At 49.8% G+C, this 13,738-nt stretch overlaps 1 protein-coding gene across 1 annotated transcript in view; it reads right to left on the reverse strand.

Annotated features, from left to right (window-relative positions):
* Window positions 1–2,214: 2,214 nt before the first annotated feature.
* Window positions 2,215–13,738, reverse strand: part of LOC119967021 — a 29,959-nt gene continuing 18,435 nt past the window's right edge. Inside the window, exons 3-4 of the mRNA XM_038799024.1 lie at window positions 4,134–4,308; window positions 2,215–2,829 (exon numbers count right to left, since the gene is read on the reverse strand). Coding sequence (XP_038654952.1) covers window positions 2,664–2,829; window positions 4,134–4,308 — 341 coding nt within the window. The 3' untranslated portion in view covers window positions 2,215–2,663. The remainder of the gene's footprint in view (window positions 2,830–4,133; window positions 4,309–13,738) is intronic.

Here is a 13,738-nt window from a genome sequence, read left to right on the forward strand (position 1 = left end):
TGAATCGATCATTTTCTCAATTACAGATTCAGTCTGTCGATATTCCCAATGTGTTTTTTTTTATATAAATTTAGATTACCCAATTATTTTTGCCAATTAAGGGGCAATTTAGCATGGCCAATCCACCTACTCTGCACATTTTTGGGTTGTGGGGGCGAAACCCACGCAGACACGGGGAGAATGTGCAAACTCCACACGGACAGTGACCCAGAGCCGGGATCGAACCTGGGACCTCAGCGCCGTGAGGCGGTTGTGCTAACCACTAGGCCACCGTGCTGCCCTTATATTCCCAATGTCAGCTCCCAGTGTGGGTTTGAGGAGATCTGAATTGAAACTTTATCCCATCTTCAGTCTCTGGATTCTAATTTTAGATTCTTTCTCCAGTTTAAGGACCAGTTTTAAGCTGCTTCATACCTGAGTCACAAAACTCCCACTTCACTTTCCTGACCTGGGCCTATCTGTTTCCTGAACCTGGACTGGTCTGAGTCAGACCAAACTGGATTGAGAAACAACCTTTTCCATCATCCCCAACACAATGTCCAGTGTTTGATTATCAGGAATGACAGGAACAGGGAATACTTTACTCCCCACACAGGGAGTCCCCATTAGCAGGTTTCTCCAGTGAGTGTCGTGTTCTTCCTCCAGCATATAGTGTCTATTCCACACAGTCTGTTATATGGACCATTCCCATTATATTTAAGAACACAGGAGACAGAACTATTCAAACATTGAAGGAAATTCTTCCAGGTGATGTGATGAAAATCTCAGTATTTTACATACGGTGAACACACTGTCTCTTTACAGTTTAAATATTCCCTTGTAATTAAATAATTCCATCTGGAACTAACTCCGAGTGAGAGAGCCCAGGAACAATCACACATCTGATCACTCCATGATTTCATATTTAACAGTTTCAATACTCTGTGCTCTGTAACAAATCCCAATTTCAATTAACTCTTTTCACATCAAGTTAAAACATTCTGGTCAGTATGATGGATAAATATGAACATATTACATCGCTGTGTAAAGATAGAAAATTCTGGAACTGTATCTGTCACTCGGGCCATCTCAGTCTCAGTCTGTGCACAATTCATTTAAAGCAAGATTACAGAAAAAGCGAATTACTGCAGTGATTAATCCCCGTTACCCAATAGACGGCCCACCATCCTGTACCATTGAGTTTACCCTATATATGTGCAGTGTGGAGACGTGTTCAGCAATGAATTTGAGATGTTGATGGGAAACCTCATTACAAACAATATTAAAGGAAAAAGAGCAGCCAGGACTCAGGGACATTCAAATATGTCAGGGCTGGAGTCACATGGATGATTAACGTATGGGTGGACGATCATGTGTTTGCTCCATATTTAGTTGATTAAGTGAGTGGTTAAGAACATAACAGGTAGAATATGATGTAATGATGTTTGGTCTCTTTAGTTAAGGATGGATGAACTGACTTTAGTGGGACTGCATTACCTGTTTATTAGACAGATTACACACTCGAGGGACAGAGTGGGAAAGTGGAGTTAAGGTCGGAGATCAGCCATGATCTTACTGAATGGTGGAGCGGACTTGAAGAGTCTCTGTTTTTATTTAATTTTGGGAAAGACAACAAGGTCCAGCCCCTGGTGAGAAGCACGATCTGTCTGTCACAGGACAATGTGGAGACAAACTGAACTGGACATCAAGAAAAAAGCATTGTTCAGAATCATTGAGCTAAACAATCAATGCGAACAGAGTGTGTAAATGAAGACTAACTATTCAAACATTGAAGGAAATTCTTCCAGATGAGGTGATGAAAATCTCATTATAGGAAGGATGTGGATGCTTTGGAGAGAGTGCAGATTTACCAGGATGCTGCCTGGACTGGAGGGCATGTCTTATGAAGAAATGTTGAGGGAGCTAGGGCTTTTCTCACTGGAGCGAAGAAGGAAGAGAGTTGACTTGATAGAGGGGTACAAGGTTATGAGAGGCATGGATAGCCAGAGACTTTTCCCGAGTGCAGAAATGGCTGTCACAAGGGGACATAATTTTAAGGTGATTGGAGGTTTCGGGGGGATGTCAGAGGTAGGTTCTTTACCCAGAGAGTGGTGGGCATGTGGAATGCACTGCCAGCAGAGGTGGCTGGTGGAGTTAGAGTCATTAGGGACATTTAGCGACTCTTTGATAGGCAAATGGACAGCAGTAAATTGAAGGGGTGTAGGTTAGGTTGATCTTGGATGAGGATAAATGGTCGGCACAACATTGTGGGCCGAAGGGCCTGTACTGTGTTGTACTATTCTATGTTCTGTGTTCTAAATGTTCACTGCTGATATTAATGTGGCTCAATAGTTTTGAATCTACAATATATGCTGCAGTGTGTGGGAGTCAAAATTACTAACTGCTAGTAGAGGACAATATTTATAAACAGGGTCACAGGGATTTGGAGATGGACATTGGTGGGATTGTCCACAATCACAATATTGATACATATACGTAATCTGTCCGATGAACAGACATTGCGTTCCCTCAAAGGTAAATGTATCCTTCTTGAGGTAAGGAGATTAAAACTATGCTCAGTTTTCCAGATTAAACCCAATGGAAAGTTAAACAGTTTTAGAATAGAGTTAAGCACATCTCACTGTTTGATGTTTCGAAAGGTAATAGAGCCTTCCCAAAAACCATCATTGTTCTATCTTTTCAAAACCTATTTCCATTAGCCCAAGAGTGTTAAAAACAGCGATAATAAAAGTTGTCCTATTGAAGGGTTGATTGTCTTTTTCCAAGTCACCCATGAATTGAGTCACGAGTTCTTTAACTTCTGGTGGATGAAAACTGTGGTCAAAACTCCTGCAACAGAATTAAGAATAGTGGAATTTAATTTTTATTCCTCCTGACAAAATGTGTTTGGAAACCAAGTCGGTTGTCAGGACAACAGGAACAGGAATTGACCATTCAGCCCATTGAGCCGCCTCCACCATTCAGTTAGTCCACAGCTGTAGTGACATCAGAGAGAAGCTCGCCAAATGGTCAGACAAGTGACAGAAAGAGTTTAATACAGAGAAATGTGAGGTGATGTATTTTGCAGAAAGGATTGAGAGATACAGACTTAATGACAGAGTTCCAGAGAGTGTGCGATAGCAGAGGGACCTCGGGGTGCCCAACATAACTGGAAGGAAACAAGAGGCCGGTGTGAACCGTGGGGTAGCACGGTAGCATAGTGGTTAGCACAGTTGCTTCACAGCTCCAGGATCCCAGGTTCGATTCCCAGCTTGGGTCACTGTCTGTGTGGAGTCTGCACGTTATCCACGTGTGTGCGTTAGTTTCCTCCGGGTGCTCCGGTTTCCTCCCACAGTCCAAAGCTATGCAGGTTTGGTAGATTGGCCATTCTAAATTGCCCTTAATGTCCAAAAGGGTTGGGTGGGGTTAGGGCGATAGGGTGGATGTATGGGGCTTGGGTAGGGTGCTTTTTTCGGGGGCCGGTGCAGACTCGAAGGGCTGAGTGGCCTCCTTCTGCACTGTAAATTCTATGGTCATTCTAACATCATTCACATCCGGTAATGCATATAGAGGGAGAACTGAACCCTTCAGGTTAGATTCTCTGCCATTCTTGTGGGAATATACACCAGTGTGAGAAACATTTTTCGCAATGTAGTGTGCCAAAGTCGGGATGCGTGACGCTGCCTACAGAGCTCAGGATGGAGACAACCCACAACCCTGGACCCTGGAACACCCCAGCAATGGGTTAGGGGAACATGTGAACTTGGACCTTCCAGATTTGGTGCCTTGGAGGAGTCCATCCTCCGGCCTCACAATTTTCCTGGAGATTGATCTTAATTTCAGGAGGGCCACCTTCTTTTATTCAATGGTGGGTCACTGTTGTTGGACATTTTTTCAAAATAAAACCCAGAAATGACGGCGGACTACACACCATCCAGGCCTGACTCACTATTGAAATCAGCGTCAAACACCCAGGTGAATAATTAATGAGGATGAGTGGGAAGATTCTGAGTGTTTTCCGGCAAACTGCTACAGTGGAAAACACTCCACGTTCCCGCCCACACCGCAGCACTTAGTCTCAAAATGGGAGTGATGTTGATCCAAGAGCTGACAGAAAGAAACAGCAATCACAATATATCAGTCACTAAACTCACCTCGTATAGAACCAAATAGGAGTTCCTATTCCTATTTTCACTGTTGGATCCAATGGTTCAGGTGGATCATTTACTTGGGGTACTATCAAAGTATATACTTTGAATATCTGTTGTACTGTGCCATTTTCTAAGTAGCCACGAAATCCCCAAGGTGCGGAGATAGGAACAATGGTATCTGTAGACAGAGAAACATCTGTTGTAACATTTAACCAGGTGATCAGCTAATGGGGAGTCAAAGTTCCAGGTGAGGAGACAGGGTGACTTGAAATGAAGCATTTGCAATTGGCTGGAAGTGCTTCTGAGCTGCGAACTATCCAACAAAGCAATTGAAATCATAAACTTCCCCTTCTGCATTGTGCCAGGGTTATGCTAATTTGCTGTTTTATTCACTGAATGTGGGCATCGTTGGCTAGACCAGCATTTATTGCTCCTCCCTATTTACCCTTCAGCACTTGGAGGAACCACTGAGGGTGGCAAGGGTGCAGAATATACTCTGGGTGGGAGACTTCACTGCCCATCACCAGGAGTGCCTCGGTAGTACCACCACAGACCGAGCTGGCTGGGTCAGAAAGGGCATAACCGTTAGACTGGGGCAACACGATGGCGCAGTGGCTTAGCCCTGCTGCCTCACGGCGCAGAGGTCCCAGGTTCGATCCCGGCTCTGGGCCACTGTCCGTGTGGTGTTTGCACATTCTCCCCGTGTTTGCGTGGGTTTCTCCCCCACAATCCAAAGATGTGCAGGTTCGGTGGATTGGCCACGCTAACAGAGGAATATTGAGCTCCTTCCTCACCAACCTGCCTGCCGCAGGTGCATCTGTTCACGACAGTATCAGTGTGAGTGACCACCGCACAGTCCTTGTGGAGATGAAGTCCCATCTTCACATTGAGGTTACCCTCCATTGTGTTGTGTGGCACTATTTACCTCTACGCTTTGCCAAAGAGTCATCCAGACTCGAAATGTTAGCTCCCTTTTCTCTCCACAGATGCTGTCAGACCTGCTGAGATTGTCCAGTATTTTCTGTTTTTGTTACCTTTGTGCTAAATGGGTAAACTTTGAACTGACCGAGCAACTCAAGACTGAGCGTTGAGGAGGTGCTGTGGGTCATCATCAGCAGCAGAATTGTGCTCAAACCCAATCTGTAACTTCATGGCTCGGCATATTCCTCCCTCCACCATAACCACCAGGCTGCACAGCGCCACATTGGTTAGCACTGCTGCCTCACAGCGTCAGTGACCCGGGTTCAATTCCGGTCTTATGTAACTGTGTGGAGTTCGCTCGTTCTCCCCGTGTCTGCATGGTTTCCTCCGAGTGCTCCGGTTTCCTCCCACAGACCAAATGTGTGCACATTCGGTGGATTAGCCCTGCTGAAATTGCTCCTTAGTCCAGAGATGTGCAGGTTAGGTGGGGTTACAGGCGTAGGGCAGGAGAGTGGGCCTGGGTGTGATGGTCTTTCAGAGGGTCGGTGCAGACTCGATGGGCCAAATGGTCTCCTTCTGCACTGTAGGCATTCTATGACAGCTATAACAAAGCCAGCAGATCAACATTGGTCAATTAAGAGTGCAGCAGAGTGTGCCAGGAGCAACACCAGGTATAGTGAAAAATGATGTGCCTACCTGGTGAAGCTACAACACAGGGCTACTTGCGAGCCAAACAACATAAGCAGCAAGTGACAGGCAGAACTAAACAATCCCACAACCAACAGATCAGATCGAAGCTCTGCTGCCACTTCCAATCATGAATGCTGGTGGACAATTAATAATAATATGAAATGAAAATCGCTTATTGTCACGAGTAGGCTTCAATGAAGTTACTGTGAAAAGCCCCTAGTCACCACATTCCGGCGCCTGTCCGGGGAGGCTGGTACAGGAATCAAACCGTGCTGCTGGCCTGCCTTGGTCTGCTTTAAAAGCCAGTGATTTAGCCTTGTGAGCTAAACCAGCCCCTAATAATCGTTAGTGACACAAGTAGGCTTACATTAAAACTGCAATGAAGTTACTGTGAAAATCCGCTAGTCGTCACACTCCGGCGCCTGTTTGGGTACATAGAGGGAGAATTCAGAATGTCCAATTCGCTTAACAGCAGGTCTTTCAGGACTTGTGGGAGGAAACCGGATCACCCGGAGGAAACCCATGCAGACATTGTGAGAACGTTTCCCAAAGGTTTCAAACTGAGGTAATAGGGAGAGATATAAAAACAATTTTAATTAAAATCTTTTAAAAAACAAATTAAATAAAATAGGTGTAGTGATCCTCGCCTGAGTATGTACAGAAGGGGCTGATGGGAAATGGAAGTACCACCAGGGGGCAGCACGGGGACATATAAGAGTGACGCCGAAGACCCGCCCTCGCACACTTTGGCTGGAAAGACAGTGGAGCAAGACAGGGACGGAAGTTGAGCTCAGGGCTGCGAGTGTGGTCATGCCTAGTTGCAGAGCATAAAAGAGCAGTATCTTTACAAGTGCTATTCTGTAAGTAAAAGCTAACAAAGTCATTTATTGTGGAACACAATAAACCATCCTTCAACTGCTGAACGACTTCTAGCATTCATTTAAGAAACATGACAGGACGGTCAAGTGATGTGTTGTTCCTGCATGATGTGTGAGCTGTTGGACCCCATTGTAGTTCCTAGTGACCACATCTGTAGTAAGTGTTGGTTGCGTGAGTCCATGAGCTGTAGTCTGAGCTACGGACACTGCAACTCATCAGGAACCGGGAGAGGTACGGGAGAGGACACTGTGTTCGAACAGGCAGTCACACCACTTAGACTAACTGACTTAAATTTGACCCATGCTCAGGGGCAGGGGAGTGTGGCTGCGAGTGAGGCTGGTAGAGGGATCCAGGAGGTAGGGTTGCAGGAGCCCCAGCCCTTGTCCTGTCCAACAGGTTTGAGATTCTTGCTCCCTGTGTGGATGGGAACGGGGACTGCAGGGAGAATGAGCAAACTGACCACAACCCCAGTAGGGCAGCAAGGTAGCACAGTGGTTAGCACGGTTGCTTCACAGCTCCAGGGTCCCAGGTTCGATTCCCGGTTTGGGTCACTGCCTGTGCGGAGTCTACACGTTCTCCCCGTGTCTGCGTGGGTTTCCTCCGGGTGCTCCGGTTTCCTCCCACAGTCCAAAGATGTGCAGGTTAGGTGGATTGGTCAAGATAAATTGTCCTTAGTGCCCAAAAAGGTTAGGTGGCGTGACTGGGTTATGGGGATAGGGTGGAGTCATGGGCTTATGTAGGGTGCTCTTTCCAAGAGCCAGTGCGTACTCGATGGGCCAAATGGCCTCCTTCTGCACTGTGGATTCTATGATAAGGCTGCCGCCAAATACAACCCAGGCATTCGATGGGACCATGTGATGGAATGGCCAGCTCACATGCAGGGATCACCCAGGTGGACAGTGGGAACTGCTACCTTGGGCTGGAGTCAGACATTGTCAAACGATGCAAAACACGAGAGCAAGTTGTCATCATCCTCCATGCCATGGACCAGACCCAGTGTTACTGCCAACCCAGGGCCTGCACCCATTAGTGAGGCAGATAGGTATCACGGAGGGGGTTGCAACGGCAGGGGTGGGAGGGGGGGGGGGGAAATGATGCACGATCAATTGTACAAAGACTAAGGTTGGATATAACTGTGGCTTTATTGCAGTCAGATGTGTGGCCTCCCACAGCAGCTGGCAAAATGGCTGCTGAATAGAGGTCACGCATATTTATACTCAGCCTACTGGGCGGAAGGGAGGGGCAGGGGCTACCGGCGAACCTCTAATACAGGTCCTACCTTACATCACCTAATACAGGTGTAACAGTGGTTTACCACATTCACCCCCTGTTAAAAATGAGTCCGGTGGGGGTGGTGGAGAACTATATACAGTAGTGAATTTATTTATATATACGGGGAAAAAAATGTCTTTTGAAAGTCCGGTGCCAGTTAGAGATTCAACCGGTCTGGTGCCTTGGCGTTCCGCTGGGAGCGACGTATTGGTGACGGCGATTTCGATGCTGGCCTGATGTTGGATGACTCCGGGAGTGTGCCAAAATCCTCTTCATCCTCTGGAGTGGGCAGTGGAAGGAGGGATGGTCCTGGTGGGGTTAATGTTGGGAGCGCCAGGTGAGGGGAGGGTCGCACCGGGCCAGAGAAGTGTGTATGGGTGGGACCTTCTGGTGCCAGGTCCCTGAGAGAGACAGTATCTTGGCGGCCGTTCGGGTATGTCACATAGGCATACTGGGGGTTGGCATGGAGCAAGTGCACCCTATCCACCAACGAGAGGCTGGGAGGTTCCTGGACCGTAGGGCCAGTTGGACAGCCCTCCATACCGTCCCGTTCTCCCTCTCTACCTGCCCGTTTCCCCGGGGATTATAGCTGGTCATCATGCTGGAGGCGATACCCCTGCTGAGCAGGAACTGACGCAGCTCATCACTCATGAATGAGGATCCCCTGTCACTGTGGATGTAGCCGGGGAAACCGAACAGAGCGAAGATTGTGTTTAGGGCTTTGATGACGGTGGCAGACGTCATATCGGGGCATGGTATGGCGAAGGGGAATCTGGAATACTCATCGACCACACTGAGAATATACGTGTTTCGGTCGGTGGAGGGGAGGGGCCCTTTGAAATCCACACTGAGGCGTTCAAAGGGGTGGGAGGCCTTCACCAGGCGCGCATGGTCCGGCCAGTAGAAGTGCGGCTTGCACTCCGCACAGACCTGGCAATCCCTGGTGACTGTCCATACTTCCTCAATAGAGTAAGGCAGATTGCGAGCCTTGACAAGGTGGTACAATCGTGTGACCCCCGGGTGACAAAGGCTGTCATGTAGGGCCCAGAGTCGGTCTACTTCTGTGCTGGCACATGTACCTCGGGAAAGGGCGTCTGGGGGCTCGTTGAGTTTGCCGGGGCGATACAAAATCTTGTAATTGTAGGTGGAGAGCTCGATTCTCCACCGCAAGATTTTATCGTTTTTGATCTTGCCCAGCTGTGTGTTGTTAAACATGAAGGCTACCGACCGTTGGTCAGTGAGGTGAGTGAATCTCCTGCCGGCCAGGTAATGCCTCCAATGCCACACAGCTTCAACTATAGCTTGGGCCTCTTTTTCGACGGACGAGTGCTGAATTTCTGAAGCATGAAGGGTGCGGGAAAAGAATGCCACGGGTCTGCCTGCCTGATTGAACGTGGTGGCTAGGGTGACGTCTGAAGCATCGCTTTCTACTTGGAAGGACAGTGTCTCGTCTACTGCGTGCATCCCGGCCTTGGCAATATCAGCTCTGATACGGGCGAAGGCCTGTTGTGCCTCGGCAATAAGGGGCTGTGGATGGACTGAATAAGTGGGCGGGCCTTGTCCGCATAGTTTGGGACCCACTGAGCGTAGTAGGAGAAGAAACCCAGGCAGCGTTTGAGGGTCTTGGGGCAGTGGGGGAGGGGAAGCTCCATGAGGGGGTGCATGCGGTCGAGATCAGACCCCAGAACTCCATTCTGGACAACATAGCCGAGGGTGGCTAAGCGGGTTGCGCTGAACACGCACTTCTTCTTGTTGTAGGTGAGGTTGAGGAGAGTGGCGGTGTGGAGGAATTTGGCAAGGTTGGCGTCGTGGTCCTGCTGATCGTGGCTACAGATGGTGACATTGTCTAGGTACGGGAAGGTTACCCGCAAACCGTACCGGTCGACCATTCGGTCCATCTCCCTTTGGAAGACCGAGACCCCGTTAGTGACGCCGAAGGAACCCTGAGGAAGTGATAGAGACGACTGTCCACCTCAAAAGCAGTGTATGGACGGTCCAATTTACAAATGGGGAGCTGGTGGTAGGCGGATTTGAGGTCTATCGTTGAGAAGACCCGGTACTGCGCAATCTGATTGACCTGGCGGTGCCATGGGCCGCACATTGCGGGGGTTAGACAAGATGGTGGCGCCCATGGGCCGCACGTTGCGGGGGTTGGACAAGATGGTGCCTCCCATGGGCCGCACGTGGACTGAGGGGGGAAGATGGCTGCGCCCACTGGCCGCTCGCAGCCCCGGGAGGTGAAGATGGCGGCGCCCACTGGTCGCGCATGGCCCCGGGAGGTGAATATGGCTGAGCCCACTGGCCGCGCGTTGCCCCGGGAGGTGAAGATGGCGGCGCCCACTGGTCGCGCGTGGCCCCGGGAGGTGAATATGGCTGAGCCCACTGGCCGCGCGATGCCCCGGGAGGTGAAGATGGCGGCGCCCACTGGCTGCGCGTGGTCCCAGACAAAGATGGCGGCGCCCATTGTGTGCAAGTCAGGGTGGAGGGGGCGATAGCGGCGACTGCGTGGGCCTGGCACACCACAGCGAAGTGCCCCTTCTAGCAGTCTTTGGCGTATGAGGTCCGACCCAATCCCCGTTACAAACGCATCGCAAATAATAAGGTTGGAATGTTCGGTGGCCGTAACGGCCTGACAGTCACAGTCCCGGACGAGTGGGATTAGGGCCCAGGGACTCACCAGGGAGTTGAGAGTGAGTGGCGAGTATGTGCCTGGTGAAGAGTGTGTTAGTTTTCTGTGCATAGTTTTCTTTGAGGAGCGCCATGGCGTCTGCGTAGTTCAGGGCGTCCTGGATCAGCGGAAACATGCTGGATCTGTACCTTCTGAGCCTCCATCGGAGGGGTGGTCGCTGAGTTGATATAGGCCTCGAAGCAAGCTAGCCAGTGATTAAAGTCCTTTTTGGCGTCGCTTGATTGCGGATCCAGCTCTAGGCGATGTGGTTTGATTCGGACGTCCATCTTTTAGAAAATCTTATTGCAATAAATTGATGCACGATCAGTTGTACAAAGACTCAGGTTGGATACAACTGTGGCTTTATTGCAGTAAGATGTGTGGCCTCCCACAGCAGCTGGTGAAATGACTGCTGAATGGAGGACACACATATTTATACTCCTCCTACTGGGCGGAGCCAGCAGGCAGGGGCTACTGGCGAACCTGTAGTACAGGTCCTACCTTACATCACCTAATACAGGTGTAACAGTGGTTTACCACAGGGGAGTTGCACAGGAGGTGCTTCATAGGATGGGTGGTGGCCACAGTGGGGTGGGGGAGATGTGACGTCTGTGCCGTTGGCCATTCCCCCTAGTCGGTGACCCTGGAGGCGATTAGAACATCCCGTGCATGTTGGCCCTCCTGCACATGTTGTACGGCCTCTTGGGGCGAATGGGATCAGCATGGTAGCACAGTGGTTAGCACTGTTGCTTCACAGTGCCAGGGTCCCAGCTTTGATTCCTGGCTTGGGTCACTGTCTGTGTGGAGTCTGCTCAGTCTCCCCGTGTCTGCGTGGGTTTCCTCCGGATGCTCCGGTTTCCTCCCACAAGTCCCGAAAGACGTGCTGTCAGGTGAATTGGACATTCTGAATTCTGCCTCCGTGTACCCGAACAGGCGCCGGAATGTGGCAATTAGGGTTTGTCACAGTAACTTCATTGCAGTGTTAATGTGACAATAATGATTATTATTATCAAAGGCTATGGGGAGAGAGCAGGATTAGGCTATTGAGTTGGATGATCAGCCATGATCGTGATGAATGGCGGAGCAGGCTCGAAGGGCCAAAAGGCCTCCTCCTGCTCCTATCTTCTATGTATCTATGCCTCCTCGTCGGACAAGGCGTGGTATTCATGCCCTTACCCAGCACATCGCTCGTCTGCTTCGAGACGTCACTGAGGCCCGATATGCCATCAGGATGTCCGGGAAGCAAAGTTTGTCGCCGTTGCCGCCATGATATGAGAGACACTCCTAGTGCTATACTGGAGACCCTTCCAGAGCGGTCCAAGCACCAAAGACCCGCTCGATCACGCCCCTTGTCGCTGTATTGGCGTCATTGTAGCGCGTCTCTGCATCTGTCTGTAGTCTCCGGATTCGCAACACCAGCCAAGACCACATCAGATAACCCCTGTCACCCAAGAGCCAACCTCTTAGCGGCAGGGCCGGGGGTAGCGGGGGAGGGGGCGGGTCTATAGACGTCAGGAACCATCAAGAGTGCCAGGAATGAAGGTGACATGCACAAATCTGCATGATACACATCCCATAGTCACACACCCGCTGCACGTTCATTGAGTGGAACCCCTTTCAGTTTGTGAAGACCGGCCTGTCATCTGCAGGTGCTCGGAGGGCAACACGCATCCCCTCAGACACCTCCTGGACCTGGGGCATCTCGCCGATTGTGGCGATCCCCGATTCCTGGGCATCCTGGTGGGCTCTCTCCATGTTGAATTTGATATATTGTGGCGACCGGTCATATAGGGCCTCAGTGATGTCTCGGAGGCCCGATACACTGACCCCATCAATCGCTATTCAGGACCAATTGGATGCGGACATCCTAGGGATGGGAAACTGCGGGGACCTGTATGGCGGCTCCTGGAAAAGGCATGCTCCCCATTGGACGCGACAAGGGAAGAAAGAAAGACCTGCGGTTTGAAATTGGGTGGGAACTCTGGAGTGAAGCACTGCACAGGGTCATCTCCGCTCCCACTTGCGCAAGGCTAAGCCTAATGCAGCTGAAAGTGATGCACAGAGCTCACTTAACCAGAACCTGGAGCTGGAGGACAAATGTGTACAGTGCCAGGAATGCCTGGCCAACCATTCTCACATGTTCTGGTCATGCCCCTTCCCTGTTGGCTTATTGAGTTTCAATTTCACCATCTGCAGTGGTGGGATTCGAACCCACCAGTGCGGGACCCCCGTACCTTTACCCAGGGTTTCTAGATTGCTAGTACAGCGACAATACCACTACGTCACCGCCTCCCTCTCCCACCAGCACTTCTGCTGGCTATCTGTCAGATCATAATATTGGCTTTCCTGTTTGGAATTTTCGGAGAGAATCATAGAATTTACAGTGCAGAAGGAGGCCATTTGGCCCATCGAGTCTGCACCGGCTCTTGGAAAGACCACCCTACCACACACCTCCACCCTGTCCCCATAACCCAGTTACCCCACCCAACACTAAGGGCGATTTTGAACACTAAGGACAATTTAACATGGCCAATCCACCTACCCTGCACATCTTTGGAAACCCATGCACACACGGGGAGAACGTGCAGACTCCGCACAGACAGTGACCCAAGCGAGGAATCGAACCTGGGATCCTGGTGCTGTGAAGTAATTGTGCTAACCACTATGCTACCGTGCTGCCCTCAGATTACCAGATTTCCCAAAGTTTCATTATCTATAAATGTTGACATTATACATTGCTGACCCAAATCTAGATGAATAGTATTCATCAAATGTGCAATAGACCAAATACTGGGGATTATCACCAGGGGACTCTAGGGAACATCACTGGATACTTCCCCAGTCTGAAAAACAACTGTTCACCACTATTCTCTGCTTTCTGTCACTGGATCCATTCTGTCTCCGTGCTGCCAATCCCTTCCATCGCATGAGTTTCAATATTGCTGATAGTCTGTTATAAATATAATAATTTGTGAAACACCTTTTGAAAGTGTGCCGCCACAACATCAACTGTACACCCTTTAAACCATTACACATCTGGATGAAGTTATTCAAACACAATTCCTCTTGAACAAGCCAAATTTCCTGCCACTGTGTCTCAGTTAGGAGCCAGCATTATCACAGCATCCAGTAAACTAAGAGAGATGCAGTTTATCAGCTTCCACACGGGTTCATGTCG

Source organism: Scyliorhinus canicula, chromosome 6 (genome assembly GCF_902713615.1).
Source record: "Scyliorhinus canicula chromosome 6, sScyCan1.1, whole genome shotgun sequence".
In the NCBI taxonomy this organism is placed as follows: Eukaryota; Metazoa; Chordata; class Chondrichthyes; order Carcharhiniformes; family Scyliorhinidae; genus Scyliorhinus; species Scyliorhinus canicula.